Source organism: Alligator mississippiensis, chromosome 1, assembly GCF_030867095.1.
Source record: "Alligator mississippiensis isolate rAllMis1 chromosome 1, rAllMis1, whole genome shotgun sequence".
Lineage (NCBI taxonomy): Eukaryota > Metazoa > Chordata > Crocodylia > Alligatoridae > Alligator > Alligator mississippiensis.
This window is the reverse complement of record NC_081824.1, coordinates 460,953,742-460,970,487: the sequence shown is the minus strand read 5'-3', so window position 1 is coordinate 460,970,487 and position 16,746 is coordinate 460,953,742. Positions and strand designations below refer to the sequence as shown.

The window sequence follows — 16,746 nt, the reverse complement described above, 5'->3', positions numbered from 1 at the left end:
AGCTGTTAGCAAGGGGATGAAACTCATGGAAGCAAGAGTAGAATCTACATTAATGATCCAGGGCTTCTCCCTTAAGGGCTTGCCAGGGGACAATGCCACAGCAGTGCCTCTCTGTGCCTTCTTCCCTGATCATCATAACCTTCCCCAAATACACAAAGCAAACTGTGCGCAGGATATGTATAGCAAGGTTCGTGGGGCTGAAGAAATGCCTAGGATTTGGCATGTATTATAAGTAATCCTGGAAAATGTTGGTCCACAGGCTTAGCAAAAGGCTTATTTTCAGAGAATCAACATTTTGAGCAAGATTTACCCAATGTTATTCCTTCAAAGCACCCTCAGAAGAAATTAATGAAGGGTGCATCAAATTGACATTTTATAGGGAATCATCAAGGCTTTTATTAAATAATAGCCTGCTATATGTATTTATTTAGTATCAAGGAAATTGGGATGGGGTTGGAAGGGTCTGGAACAGTGCTGATAATTGAAAGCTAAAATCAGTATTAAAAGCTAAGAAACTAGAGACTATATACAGTACTGCAACAGTAGTTTTCCTAAGTAATTATAGAGTAGGACAGTTATCTGTTGATACTTGATATTTAAAATGGTAGTGTTGGAGTGATGCTATAACCATACTGGTCCAGGAATTATGTGAGGCAAGGATTTTTTTGGGCAAGCTCTTTTATTGGACCAACTGCATGGCTAGGATAAAGTTAGACAAGCTTTCAAATGCCAGGCATTTTTCATCAGGTCTGAGGTCTTCATCAGGTCTTCATCTCAGACCTGATGCAGAATGCTTTGTATTTGAAAGCTTGTCTTAGTTTATTCCAACCATGCAGTTGGTCCAATAAAATTGCTTGCCCCCCAAAATCCATGCCTTTTAAAATGATAATTCTGAAATACTTGTCTTTCTGGGGCCACAGTTTCATTGGGTTTCTCTAATCAGATTAATTCTGCTTCATTTTATACAGTGCAGAGAAGTATCTACATTAATTTTGAGGATACTTTCCTCAAACTATTCAGTCATGGCACAGTCCAAAGGCTGATGACAATGACCTTTGTTGCACATCAGCCAGAAAATCAGCACTGTGCTTCCACTCTACAAGAGATAAAGCTTTCATTTTTCAAAGGGAAAGTCAACAACTGTATGACTGAAAGTCTCTCTCAAAAAAAAATCCCAAACCCAAACAAACAGGAATTGAGTAACCTCGTAGGCTTGTGTGTATGAATGCATTCCTGTAATCAAAAGCACATACAGAACAGTAGGTGATGCAGTGGCAACATTCATATATATTTTGCTTCAATTAATTGGTGCCTAAGAAAAAGAATAAGCATTGAAAGACGAAAACAGCCAATACACATATAAATGGTAATTTGTTGGAATTAGTCAGAGCTGGATACAGCATATAATGTATCAAAGTATATGGAAGTCGTTGCAAATAGTTCCTTCTGTACAATTTGTTTGGTCTGAATATACAGGAAACAAATAATTTGTGAACAGTCATCTGACAAAAAGGCTGCACACTCTTTGAGATCAGCTCCTGAAGCAGAATCACTCCATACCAGAAAAAGAAACCATTTAAGTTTACATGACAAAGAATAGGTTGCTAATGGTGAAATGACTCTGAAATAAGTCATGGAGAAGGCATGTCTTCTCGTCTGCAAGTGGTTTCTTCCATTAACAACCAAGTACTAATCTAAAATTCAGCAAAGTAACAAACACTCCCATGCAAAAAAGCTGAAAATGCAGAAGCAACAGCATAAAATAATTGTCTACTGATCTTCTCAGGATGTAACCAAGCTAAAATGTTTAACTTTCCCATTAAATCAATAGGGATTATTGCTGAAAGGTACATTCTTGGCAGCAGTACGTGGTCTAGGTAGGGTACTGTCTACAGAACTGCCATGATGGTAAGAATAACATACTGTCAGAAACAAAAGGTGTTATTGAAACAGAAGTAAAAATATCTGTTTGATACGCTGTATGTTATTTAAGATCCATGCATTACAAAACAATTGAAACATAGTTTTTGGTGCATTCACAGCTGGGTAACAAATAAAACTCTATCTTGTGCATGCTAGGAGTGAAAGGTCCTCAGAGAAGGAACAAAAGCCAAAACAAAACAAAACAAAGAGAAGTTACAGTGACCATTCCTGGGAACTTACTCAGAGTCTTTGTTCCATAACCGTCGTCACCTAATCCGGGGATGTCCTGCACGGAAGTCCCCAGAGAGAGCAATGAGAAAGGAAGAACAGCCGCAGAAGAGGAAGGAAGAAGTCAGTGGAGTTGAAATGGATACTACCATGACGGACCATGCAGATTGAGCAATCTGGATCCCTGCTTTCTCTGGTTTGAAACAACGTCAAGTCCAAATTCCAAAGTAATATTGCCAATGAAAAAGACAGTGACCATTAGGTGGCCTTTGCCGCTATGGTTAAAGGAACAAGAAGCCAAACAAAAAAAAAACCCAAAACCCAGCAAGCAAGCAAACGAAAACCCCAAACAAAAGCAAAAACGAAACTCCAAACAATAACAAACCCACCGTAAAAAACCTGTAGCAGATCCAATTGGCAGGGAAAGAGTTTTGAACAGAAAGAAATGAAATTCCCCCTGCATATACATTAAATTATTCGGGACTTCCAGAATATAAAATTAAGGTCAGCAGTGAGTGATCATTCTACTCAGAGGACTACATTTCCTAGGTTTTCTTAGTTTTGCAGTTTACAGTGAGGAACAAACTGCAATGAAAATAGAAAGCACCACTGAGTGAGGTTCTTAGTTTATGGCTAAAACATCCAACAAAAGTGATCGGTGGTAATTAATATGGAAATTGCAGCCGCCTATACGAATTCCTGAAGGCTACAAGTATTACAAAAAGAGTACCTGAGTTGCTTTTTTTTTTTAAACCAAAAATAATTCTATATAATCATTTAATACCAATTGATGTAAGCTAATTTAGGCCAGTTCCAGATTAGAACACTTTAAGCTACAATTATATTTTAAGCGCCATCAAAAACAAAAGAAAACCAAACAAAAAAACACAAAGAAACAACAAAGAAAAAGCCCAGCAAAATTTCAGAAGGGGAAGGCATTTATACATCAGCCAAAAGCCAAAGGCACTGCTTTATTCTTATTCTGAAAAGAACGGTTCAAGGGAAGGGAGCACCAGCTGGATCCAAACTGCAGTCATGCATTGGTCACAGTAGTAATACCTCGCCTGCCTGCCTTTGCTAGTTGTTTGCCTAGATGTGTGGGGTGCTGGTGTCATGCGTGTCACCCATTTTTGTGCTGCATGTGACATGGTCTCCAAGAGGTTACTTACGTTCTGGATCACTTGTTTCCTGCTCACTCTGCTCCTTGCTCTTGTAGAATGGGAATTTTCGTGAAAAGATGAAGTTCTTTTTACGCTTGTCATTGAATGACTGTGAAGGAGAAAAGGCATGGGGCAAAAACAGGGACGTCTAATTGTTGTCACACTCATGCTGACAAAACAACTAGTTTGTAAAAGTGGAGAGAACTGTAGTGACTCAAAATTGGTCCAAACCAAGTCACAAAGAATCACAAATGATTTTTACCAGGCACTGCAGCTTAAAAGGCAAAATGCCTTGCAGACTGGATCCATTTCATTGCTGGGCTCAAAACACAATCTTTAGCTCCAGATTTTGGACTCCCAAGCATGGGCTCAGTCAGATAAAGGGTTTTGGTTGTGTTCATTGTAACAATTATAACAGGATTTGGATCCAGATCTGGTTGTGGATTCTGATCCCACTCCCTTTAGTTTGGGGGTGTCTGAATCCAGGGGTTTGGTTCAGCCTTTTATAGGGCACATGACTGCCTAAGCGCTGAGCATCTGCCACTCAAACTGAGGTCAGTGGGACTTGTGGGGGTCTCAGGATGCCTCAAGATCAGACAATGAGAACTTAATCGTAGTAAACAGTGCTCATAATTCATTCAGTGGCTAAAAGAAGCCATTGAATGGGGCTCGTGTTTCATTTCCAGTAGATGCACGGATTCGACTCTGTGCCAATTAAAATGTACACTTTTTCGCAGCTGTTTCAGCTTTCAAAATCAGTCTTATTTTCCTTCTTAATTTTGTAATTTATGAGGTATAATTCAATGACTTGTTCAAGCAAGTTAAAGGAAATGACTTTCATCTCAGTATGAGCTTCTACTCATTCATTAGTCTCCTGTGCATAGGCCTCCAGCTTTGTCATTTAGATATTGAATTCTACTGTTGTACAATACTTTATAACAAACTCAGAGGCATTGCCTGCCATCATTTGGCAAATGGAATATAAAACGAATAGGCATTTTTTGTTAGAAGAGATTTTATGTTTAAACAGAGCTGCAAGCGTTCATAGCGTTAAATTAAATGGTAGCAGGATATGGCCAGGAGGCATAAGAAGCCAATTACTTTTCATCACAATTAAGTAAATAATCCAGTGTCACTGGAACTGTCTCTGTGAATACATTGACCAAGATTTGGTCCTAATTATACAATGGAACAAGTATAAGGTCTGATAATAGAATTTATTTGGTGTTAAATCCTGAAAAGAAGATGTGCCAAAAGAAGGTGTTCTGGAATAGAATACATTTTTGAAGGGTGTGAAGTTTTAACTACTTAAAAATCCTCTTCAAAATAGTTGTTCACTTGTGTCACAAAAGTTTCATGCCACTTTTACAGTTCAAGCATATTTAACTTTAGTAACTGAAAACAAAAGAAAAAAATACACACGAAAGAAAAAATGGGCCATGAATGTCTCCAAGTATGCACACATTCAGTTGGAAATTTATGTGTGTGTCATGCATGGGTAATACAGGGAACATGCAAATTCAAAACAATGCAAATTTGAAATAGAGCCAGAGACTAAAAATATGGACATGAAGGACTGAAGTTGTTTGTAGGTGAAAACAAGGTCAAGCATGCAAATCACATCACTTAAATGACCTCCAGATTATAATGGAAATTAAAATGTGTTTTCTGCAATCATTTCTTTTATCTTTTCAAAGCAAGGCATGTAACATGTTAACATTTCCTGGATCATGAAAATGTTGCCTGTTATGATTATTCTGACATAATAATACTAAAGGCATCACGCTTTTAAAGGAAAAAAATATATACAAAATAATACCTAAAAAAGCAAAGTGGTCTAAAATGACAAGTATTTCATTACCAAATGCCTTTTCAGATTGGAATTAAAGGGAATGTCATTAAATTGATATATAAATAAGCTGTGGTTCATTTGAGGCATCATAACAATACACCATTATGGTTCACATTTATAAATTATATTTTCTTTGAAAATAATTTTCTCAGCAACCTAGAGCAAAAACTTCAAAACGTACATTTCAACCATAAGTATATTTGTCTTGAAGGCTTTTCCATCATCTGACATAGCTCTAATTACTGATATATTATACCATTATAAGCCTTGCTTCTGTGGCAATTTGAGGATTTTTTTTTTGTTTGCTATTGTTTTGTTTCAATTCAGGAAAGCAAAAATCCATTTAATTAGTAATCAGAGAGAACAATATATTAACGGATTTACTATTTATAAGTCATAGTCCTTAGAAAATGCACTCCTAAATAAAGCTGACTCTTGATCTATTATTTTATTTATCCATGTATAAAAAAATTCTCATCCAATAGTCTATAGCTATAGTCATGGAAATCATCACATATGGCACCATAATGTAATAATGTGAACTAGAACTAAAATGGTAAACATTCATACAAACTTTATAAAGGCCTAAGCTGGATCTGATCCTACCAACTTGACTCAGATGAACAAGCATTGTTCAGCATTGCGAATACTCAAGCCACTTAGACAGATAAAAGGTAGGGAGGGATATGATCCTGGTCTCCCACCAAATAAATACAGTAATAAATGAGGTCCAGATCAGGATCCTTGTTGCTCCCCCACAGAATTTAACATCTAGAGGCTCGGTCCTACAAACACTTCAGTAAGCAGTCCTCATAGGTTACATGAATGGCTGTTGGTCAGATGAGACCGGACATGAAAAAAGAAAGATAGCACCAGATGCAGGGGAGACAGGCTAAAACTTGAAGCTCTTTAAGATATTCTGGACCTGATTCTCATTTCTGCTTGGGCCTCTGTGAGCTGTTAAGGCATCATAGACAGACCACAGAATAAATGAGAGTCAAGTGTTTGCTGTTTCTCATCCTGGTGCCCAACTTGCAAATTCTGTTTCCAAGGGCCAAAACTGGGACTGATATTGCTGGCCTTACTCAGGCAAAATTCCCAAAGTCAATGGAAGAATGCCTTAAAAAGGACTGATGTATAAGACCCAGGATTTCTCCTGAGAAAAGCTTAAGAAGTAACCCTAACATTCTGCTTTCACTCAAGACATTTTGAGATCTGCTTTAGAAAATACAGACACTTATCTCCTTTTGAACAATGGATATTCTTTTTGCCTCGGTCTACAGGGGCCAGCACTAACCCACTAGAAACTATGGAATGAAAAATGCCAAATTATTTTCCTATCTGGCAGGTTTGTTATCAGACATCTGTGATATCTAAAGAAAATCAGATTTTGAATTCTTATATTGTACCCTTAATGCAATATAGCTGTAGCATATGAACATAGATGACAAAAAACTTCTTTCACAGAGGGAAAGTGAAGTATGCTGCTTTCAGTTTTTGTGATTTAACATTCCTAGAACAAAAGCAATTAGGCTTAAACCTTGCTCTCTGCCTCCCAGAAAAGATGCGCCTATAAGAAACACACTCTTGACTCTCCCTTCAATAAAAACCCCTTTGGTTTCCAGTTGTGTTTAGCTGCTTTGGGTTTAATACCTTCCAGGTTGTGACAGACATTCAAATGATTGTGTCTAGCTAATACTCTGGTTTGTTTTTTTTAATCCTAAAGAATTTCCCCCATTTTAATGTAAAATTACATTTTATGATCAGTGAATCTTTTTCTAAGCGAAGCTGCAATACAAATAATTGGCAAATAAAGTATGAAACACATACATTTTAAGTAATATTTTGACATACCCATGCAAAGGGTAAACAGAAGAACTTTTTTTTTAGTTAGTAGAGGGAAACATCACACTCATCCCATTATTACTCTGGTGGCTGTACTCCAAGACTGATCACTGTGTTTTAGTAAAAAACATCTCCACTTACCTAACAAATCACTCAGTCTCAAGCCTCTTTCTCATAATCTTTCTCTGTATCTTATTTGCATGATATTATTAGAGCCACAGGGGGTGCGTTTACATTTTCATTAATGAGCCATAATTACAGCACATTAAGTTTAGTACCTGTAATCACAGATACTAACTTTATGTGTCGCAATCAGTGCTACTGTGCATTAGTGCAGGCGCACGCTTTTTAAGTGACACGAATGGACAGTAGACTAATTCTACTAATTCTACTGTGCATTAGTGCATTAGCATGGTTTTTCATGCCATGCTAATGTACAGTAGAATTAATCTACTGTGCTGTTAGCGTCTCGTGTAGATACACCCAGGATCATAAGAAAGTAGGGCTGCAAAGGATCTCATAAGGTCACCTAATCCAGGAGGAGGGGGTGGGGGGGGGTGTGCTTCAATGGTGTTGTTTTACCCCACCTCTTTTGATTTTTGCTCTACCCAAACTTTAAAACTAATGACTAAGAGGTACAGTGGCATTTTTCTACAGGCAGCGCTGAGAGAGTTAATTGACTTTGTGGCTCATTATCATCTCCCGAATTCCTGCTAATCTCTCTCCACTCCACAGATGTTAATGACTCTCCATCCTTTATCATGGTCTTGATGTTTCACTATTCAAACTTTCCTTTGTTCTGAAATTTTGCTCTGATGGCCATTCCTGATAATCTCTCTCTTCTATTTTACAGCCCTTCAGAGTGTTTTTAGCTCTAGCTGAAAACCTTTATTTAGGCATGGTAACATTAACCCAAGTTTAGAAAGGACAGACAGTGAAGTAATGGGGGCACTGTCAAAACACTCAGGAAGCTCTGTTTCTGCTTTTGATGTATCTGAATAGAGACATCCATTTCACTATAATGACTACAGGACTAATGAAGCAGTATCTTTTGACTATTTTGACTATTTTTTGCCTAGTTTGTTGTGTTTTTTTAACATTATATATAATTTAGCAAATCAGTGCACATTCCAATACTAATAGCTTTGATATTAAACTGAATAATATAGTGTTAGCCCCCTGGTGTATTAGTAAATCTTCTAGCTTCTCTTTAACTGGTGAAAAATATATGTTGTGTTATATGTAATGATGTGCCATGCCATCTGCACCCCCTTTTAAAAATCCTAGATCTGCCCATGATTGGAGCACATAATACCAGTTTTCCCCACCATGAAATAACTCTACCTTGCCCTTAAAATGGGCCTTTCACATAAGAATTACTGGAAGTGCTTTATGAACACTAAGAGTGTGTCTACACTGGTGAAGGACCCTACCAGCAAGTGCTAAAGTGGATGTAATATAGCTGCTTTCATATGGTGCTCAGCTCATGGCAATAACCTCTGTCACCTGCACATACATGCTGTTAATCTGTCATGCCCTCAGTGCCTCGCTATGGGGGGCTAAATTTCATCTTGTGGAGTGGCATTGACTGCTTCACCATGACAGTCCTTTTATACAGAGCGTTAGGCGTGGGTGATGTGGGTGACTGCTCAGGGTGCTGTGGTCGGGGGGTGCCCTCACAGACACACAGCAATGCTTTCCCCCTGCTCTGCCCCATCCCAGCCCATCTCCACCTCTCACCTCCAGCTGCTGCTCAGGAGGAGCTGAGTCAGGCAGTGTGGGCAGCTCTGCCTCCCTGCCAGACTACGCCTCATGCCCCTGCCCGCCCACCTCTGCCTGCAGTGCTGCTGACTTTGCAGGGCTGGGGGCAGCACCGGAGGGGATGCTGGTGGGGAAGCGACAAAATACAAGTTCACCCTGGGCACCATTTTCCCTAAGGCTGGCTCTGCTTTTTTATTTCAGACGTGTCCTAAGGCTAAAGAAAACCATCTAAAGAGAGCGTCTAGTGCAGTTATCTGGCCATAAGAGACTTAGATTCAACTAGTTCTCCATGATCCAATAGGACCTCTGTGCATCAGTTCCCAAATGAGAAGTGGGGATAATAGCATTTCCCTACCTCACAAAGGCAGTGGGAGGGTAAATGCATTGAAGGTATTCAGACATTTTAGTGATGAGAAATACACTAGGTAGAAGTCATATAGGAACTGGTTAAATTGCAATCCCCATGGTATTTTCCTTGAGACACATATCGTGTCCTTCAGTCTGACCACATGGCCCGAGGCTGACTGGAGCTGTAGGCCCATCCAAACTTCTTGAAGTCTTTCATTTCAATAAAGAGAGAGGAACACTCTTATTTTATTCACTACTACTTAAAAGCCTCTCAGTTATTGTCAAGAGTAACTGCAATGGAAAAGCCCAGGCTATTGCTATTGCTTATTGGATTCTGCACCAGGATCTGTCCTGATAAGATAGACTGAACTTTGGGTTAGAACAGGTTCAGATCAAGATAAGTGGGCCTGTCTAGTTTTCCTGTGAACCTACAGAAAGCTTTGGACCTTGGGAACACAATAAAGACATATAAAAAGAATAAGCCAACCCCTCCCCTCACCCCACCTGCTTCTCAGCTTCATTGGGTAGAAGTCATTTTATTTAATATGTAGAAATATGTATTCTGTGGGGCTGTTTCTAAGATTTTCTTTTATTTCCCTGAACATCTGTTTGGCAACAGATCAACCAAAAAAACCTTTAATACCACTTATCACCCAGGAAAACTACTTTTAATGCCTAATAAAATAATAGACTTGGGAAAAAAACATGTAAAATTGAGAGACTAATTATATCACGCAGCATGGGTTTATATAGGAGTAATTTTGTCAGACAACTGGACTACAACTTTTGATTCAGTTAGAAAATGAGCAATAGAAGCCAGTGCAGCAGGGTGTCAGATATTTAGATTTCAGTACAGGATTCACTGGGTCATAAAGTTCTCCCAAAACTCACCCATATTGGTTTAGATGTGAGCACTGTGAGACCAAAAGCACATGCCCACCTGGTCTCAGGACTGAGTTATCCTCTCTGTATAAGCCACCTTCCAAACGAATGCCACGACCGTGCCAAAGTATGGTGCATTACACCAATGAACTCGAGGTTCGTTTGTGCATGTACCAAGGAGCCGCATATCAAACTGGAGGCACAAATTCATGGGGCCATTATTTAGGATTTATATTATGGCAGCTGTGTTATTATGCATGACTGTGTATTTAGAAGCCAGAGACCCCCTCTGCCATATGCTATAAAGGCCCACGACAAAGAGACAGTTCCTGCCATGAGGAGTTTATTGCTATGTGTAAGATGACTGACAACAGGTTTATTTAGTAGCGTAGATCAGGACAAGCTGGCTGATTAAATTTGCAGCAGCCACAAGTTTGGGAGGTGTTGCAAGTGCCATCATGGGTGGGGAGATAATACGAGTTAGAGTGGTTGGGAGATGACAAAATCGGAGATTTGCCTTGGAAAAATGCAAATTCATTTGCTTAAGGAGAAATAATTCAAACTAGAAACAAACAAGGGGGAGGAGGAAGAAGAGACCTGGGGGCAACAGATTTAGGTCTGAGTCTATTAAGCTTTACACAGCAAAAGGCTGGGATTATTTTGGGTTGCATAGTCAGAGGAATTGCATATCACAAAGCAAAGTGTGGTCAGGGGGAGGCATTCCCTTCCTGAAAAGCTATGGCACAAGTGCCTGGCACCTTGTATTCAGTTTGGGACTCATGTTACCAAAAAGACACTGAGAAACTCCAGGACATTCCGCATCTGGTGAAGATTGTTGCCCATGAAAGCTCATGCATCTCTGAAGCATCTCTCAGTCCTCAGTTCAGCTTAAGGCAATAAATATCATCTGAGGCTGGAGAAACTGATGAGAGAATAGATTTAAAAGCTAAGTGCACTGTCCTGCAACTGTTATCAAAACTCCATGCAAGTGAGTATGTCACCAGCACTCAGTAGGTTTACTCATCACTGGGCACGTCTACACAAGACGCTTACTGCGCAGTAGCCTAATAGCCCTGCGCAGTAGCATGTCAGCCAAAAACAATGCTAATACGCTACTGCGCAGTAGTATTAGGCTACTGCACAGTAATCATCACTAAAAACCCGTGTGCCAGTGCTGCTGCGCAGTAGCACAAGTTACTGCACATTGATTTAGTACTGGTGATCCACATACTAACCTTAATGCACAATAATTATGGCAAATTAATGAACATGTAGATGCACCCTATGTAACCTTATATTGAGTCAGCGTTTGCAGAAATCAGGTTCTAAATATGCAAACCCTAGATAAGTGAAAATTCAAGTAGAGGATCACCCAGGTGTCTTTGAAAGACATACACAATAAAAATGGAAAGGATTTATTCAACCTGGCAACACCAACAGAAAAATGTAAGACAAAAATAAGAAAATTTAGGCTCAGTACATAGAAAAAAGTTCCTTGATCAGGAAGCAGAAAAGTCTCCTGCAAGGGAAGTGGAGAAACCTATTATTTTGCACATTTAAAACAAACCTACTAATAATAAGTACCATGGGGAATAGTGCTGCATTTGCACGGGATAGAGAGGAAAGAATGAGATGACCTTTTCCAGCTCTAATTTCTAAGATTCTGTGACTAACGACCCATAGAGTCATCATAAAGTTGGACCATATTCCAGCCTAAACTGCAGATTAGACTGCCTGGGTGAGTGAACTAAGAAAGACAGTCACTTTGTAGTTCTCCCTCAGCCTGTCCTTTATGGTCTTCTCTAGCAATAAAAATGTTAATTGGCATTATTAAAAATGTGATTGTTGTTTTGGCAATATTGTGCCAAGTCAACTGGATAATTCATTTCAACAGAAAGAATTGGCTGGCTTCTCCTTACATTCCATGCTAGGTTATATTGCTGAGGTACTTGCCTGTTGTTCCATAATTATGAGTAATGAGTCTCCTTTGGCACAAAGCACCAGTAGTGGAAGTCTGCATGTAGCCAATGACAAAACCCTGGTGTCCTTATCACTTGCATGTGCCCATAGCACTTCACATTTGCTTTGTTATCTACTAGAACATTTTTTTTCATCTTGAGCTCTGGATTTTGGCTTTGGTGAGATATTTCTGAGGTCATTTTTATTAATTTCTCATGAACAGCAAAGCCTCGATTTGCAAGTGAATATTGGTTGTTCTTTAGCTTTCCAGTGAAGCTCCTGATTTTGATTTCCATTGCTTAGTATTATTTTTAATTAATCTGATCTGCTGGATAAAAAATCTTTAGTTATCTGGGCTCTTTAAAAGAACTCCATTCTTCATTGTCTTGAACCTTACTACCATTGTGCTTGGAGGACTTGCCTTGTATGGGCCCTTGTACAAGGGACGAATATCACTGCAATTTGTTACATAGCAAACTAAAATACATTGGATGTGTTTTACTTTGCTACATAAAATGTTAGTTAAATCAAAATACACTGCTGAAGGTGTACACTGTTACAAAATTTAATTGTAATATGTCACTACACATGTAAACTGTTACACAATTAAATCAGTAAAAAAGGGCAATTAAACCACTAAAAGGGATAATTTTGTCACATGTACAAGGGTCCTATGTGTTCAAACAACTCTGTGAGATGATAGGCAGTGCAGAAAAAGAATGATTGTGTAGGCAGAATAATTTAGAGAAGGAGCTTTAGGATCTTGCCGTTGTAAAATGCTGGCTGACAGGAAAGCCTAAAGACATAAGCATCAGACTAAATGGGCTTAACCTTTGGTCCTTCCAGTGTAGAGGAAGCAATGAATACTTCCACTTAAATATGAACGAAATTACAGTTGCATGATTAAGTACTCAAATGAAGAGGAAAAGAGGAAAATTAAGTATTTCTGGGCACAGAGCTGGATTAATAAGCACTCTAAGCACATGCCAAGGGCCTGGCTTTGGGAGTCAGGGAATCAAAATGGGCACTCAGTTTTCAGCTAAAATATCTGTGTTTAGGCTTCAGAGCTGAAAATAAACAGCTTCAAAGCTTATTCTGGTCTCAAAGAGACAAAAAAAAAAAAAAGACCTTGCCTTAGTAGAATAACTAAGAGAAGGCAACTGGGTCACAACCCCAGAGGGTGATTTAAGGGGGCACATTTTAGGCTAGACATTAGGAAGAACTTCTTCATGGTAAGGGTGGCCAGAATTTGGAATGGGCTTCCAAGGGAGGTGGTGCTCTCCCCTACCCTGGGGGTCTTTTAGAGAAGGCTGAATAAGCATCTGGCTGGGGTCATCTGACCCCAGCACTCTTTCCTGCCCAGGCCAGGGGGCTGCACTCGATCTGTTGAGGTCCCTTCTGACCCTAACATCTATGAATCTATGAAAATAGCAAGTGTCACCATTGCTCTCCTAGCCACTATACCACTGCTGGCAGCCCGGCTATAGCTGTTTCCCTGTGTACTGCTGATACCCAGGGCAAAGGACTATACTTTTATACCTCTGCCTTGCCTTAGCATTCTCTGGGGTTCTGGCACTTTCCATATGTAACACCCACACACACACTTGGGTTGTATATTGTGGGTTTATTTGTATTTATGTTTTTTATGTGGGCAAGATGGCCCCTGTGTTTGGCCATGTGCTCAGCACATGGCAAGCTGGGGCCCACATCTGGGGAAAATTTGTAAAACTCTCTGGCCTCATTGGCCAGGGCAAGCAGAGGCCAATTGGCTGGGAGAAGAACTGGCGTGTGGCACTCTCTGACTGGACAAGGTCAGGGTGATGTCATACAAAGGGATATAAGGTGAGCTAGGCTGGTTTGGGGGGAAGAAGCTGCCAGGGGCTGCTGAAGAGTGAAGTCTCCTCCAAGGGAGAAGGAGTTTTCATACAGTGAAAAGAGAAGAAGGGAGAGAGATGGAGAATTGTCCCAGTGTCTGGGAACTCCTTCTTCCTTGGGTGTAATATTTATATGCCTCTGATACTGTGATCATCGCCAGAGACAAAATATTGGGTTAGATGGATCTTGGTCTGAACTTGCACAGGAATTTCTGTATTCCTAAAAGTTTTTAAAACTTTTGATCCTTGGACTCCAGCTTACAGTAACACTAAGGTTTGTTCTGAATTTTTTGCTATTTACTTCCCTTACCTTGTTTAGCAAGTTTCTTCCATTGCTTCAGCGTGTTAGAAAGGCTGCTGCGATCTACACTGTAGGCTGCCTGTGTGCTCAGGCAACTGAACCTGGGTGATGGAACTGCACTTAGCCTGGATGCAGACACCTGGTTATACAGTGCTTTAGTATATATAAGTCTTAGTATAATATAATATATTGCCAGGGTATCTCAAGGCACTTTCAAAGATGTGCCATAATTTAATAGTGTAGCCTGCTGTGCCCAGCTCACAATCGAAAGTAAGGGAGACATGTGAGTCTTCAGTTTTGATTTGCACAACTGCAGTAATACTGACAGCTCTAGGCAGGGAGTTGTCATGCCATAAAGAACGTGCTTTTCTAATAATGAAATAGTTTGAGAATATTATACGGATGCTTTCAGGTCAAATTTGGCCCTGAATTTACTTTTTTATAAATACGGGTTTGCAGGTTTCCTGAAATATGAGAAGCCTGAACTGGTCATTCATCCCAAAGAGTGTTAATACTGAAATCCACTTCTCTGTGGATCTCCTGCCAAAACCATATTATATTCAGTACACTGACAACACTAGCTCGACGAGCCATTTTCTTTCTTTTCAACCAGTGGCACAGATTTCCATAGATGCAGTTCAGAGAATAAGTCAATTAACTCTTGAGTTAATGTATTTAAACATATTGCAGCTTTCCTCAGGTTTAATTCAGGGTACAAGGCCACATGTTATAAAAGGAGCATGTGTAGGGTTAAATTTAGCACTGATTTTCTCAGAGAAGAGGCAGATCACTATGAAGATAACGGAGGTGTGAACACAGGTATTCTGAGTGTGCCAGCAAATTTTTAATATTGCTTTGTTATATTTAATCTACAGCATGCCATTCACAATTATGCTGTGTACCATCTAGGTAAGCGACTTCCATGGATTCTCTCTGACTAAGTAGCAAACAGTATTTGAAGATGCTCACCCATGTTATTAGAACACAATTCTTGGTTTCATACTGTAGTTCATGATAAATAGTATACGATCCTGTAACTAACTATTGTGAGGTTACAGTGACCGTAAAGACTATATAAGAATGCATAGCTAAAACTTCTATTTTGATTTTTTCTTTATGCTGTCTTTACTTTTGTTTAACTTTCCAGGCTGCTTGTATGCAAACAGGTGCTCTGCTGCATAAATAGAGTCCATTCCTATTTATTGAGTATTTTGCATTTCCCTCCCCTATCCCAATATGCTTATAAGCTTCACTTTATTTGTCATTTATACTAATGCAGTGCAGCCCGGTTGGAATTGAAAATACTTCCAAGTTTCTTTCAAATATTGTTTTAATGCTTCACAGCCTATTTCTGTTGGTTGTCATCTCAGATGTAACCCGTATTTATAAAAAAGTAAATTCAGGGCCAAATTTGACCTGAAAGCATCCGTATAATATTCTCAAACTATTTCATTATTAGAAAAGCACGTTCTTTATGGCATGACAACTCCCTGCCTAGAGCTGTCAGTATTACTGCAGTTGTACAAATCAAAACTGAAGACTCACATGTCTCCCTTACTTTCAAATGTGAGCTGGGCACAGCAGGCTACACTAGTAAATTATGGCACATCTTTGAAAGTGCCTTGAGATACCCTGGCAATATATTATATTATACTAAGACTTATATATACTAAGGCACTGTATAACCAGGTGGCTGCATCCAGGCTAAGTGCAGTTCCATCACCCAGGTTCAATTGCCTGAGCACACAGGCAGCCTACAGTGTAGATCGCAGCAGCCTTTCTAACATGCTGAAGCAATGGAACAAACTTGCTCAACAAGGTAAGGGAAGTAAATAGCAAAAAATTCAGAACAAACCTTAGAGTTACTGCAAACTGGAGTCCAAGGATCAATTCACCCCTGGCTTGTACTAGCTCCATGAAACAGCACCCCAGATAAGGGCTGCAATAGAAGCAGCGAGACACAACTTCTTCCTCCAAGAGGGGCCTACGGGTGGTCAGAGCACTCGGAAATGTTGGTAGTGGTGGTTGAGAAGGAGGCCTGGCTAAGGTGTTATTGAGGTGTGTTTGTTCCAGGCACATCCTTTACGCCTTCCATTGGCTGGGCTCCCATGAAGCTTTGGGCAGAGTCTAAATCTGCCAGAACAACAGAGGAAGGATAAGGACTGAACTGATGCAGACAGGTACAACTTACATCTTCCTGGGCTGGGCCGCCTCCTTATCCCAACCCTCCATCACCAGCTGTAGACACAGAACTGCATCTGTTAAATACTCACCTCCTACATCAATAGCAAACATCAATCAGAAGCTGCATTGAAACAAAGAGCTCTGCTCAGTGCTTCACTTAGGGCAGCCACTGACAGATCCCCAGAAGACAGGACATCCCCCCTGGCCAATCAGTAGTGACGGCTGAGGCCGCCACCTCCTTGATGAATCAGCAGTGATGGGTGGAGCCGCTATAAAAAGGCCACCTCCCTCCTTTCCTCTTTCCTTCCCTGGATGGGAACCCTGCTCCTCCTGCCTGTGCACTGCCCTAGCTCTAGGCATAGCCAATAGAATCGCGAAGACAAGTGATTGACATGTATTTCCATCAATTAACTGAAAAACAGGAGTTTT

At 39.9% G+C, this 16,746-nt stretch overlaps 1 protein-coding gene across 9 annotated transcripts in view; it reads right to left on the bottom strand.

Moving 5' to 3' along the window:
* The window catches only part of DLG2 (discs large MAGUK scaffold protein 2), a 1,595,452-nt gene that overhangs the window by 27,860 nt on the left and 1,550,846 nt on the right, over window positions 1-16,746 (bottom strand). For 5 of the 9 annotated variants that reach the window (XM_059721996.1, XM_059722025.1, XM_059722028.1 and 2 more), the window contains one exon: window positions 2,164-2,209. In XM_059721996.1, the coding sequence (XP_059577979.1) occupies window positions 2,164-2,209 (46 nt within the window). Of the gene's footprint in view, window positions 1-2,163; window positions 2,210-3,320; window positions 3,421-16,746 lie in introns of all 9 variants that reach the window. The other 4 variants (XM_059722034.1, XM_059721995.1, XM_019493586.2 and 1 more) reach the window with 1 other exon arrangement.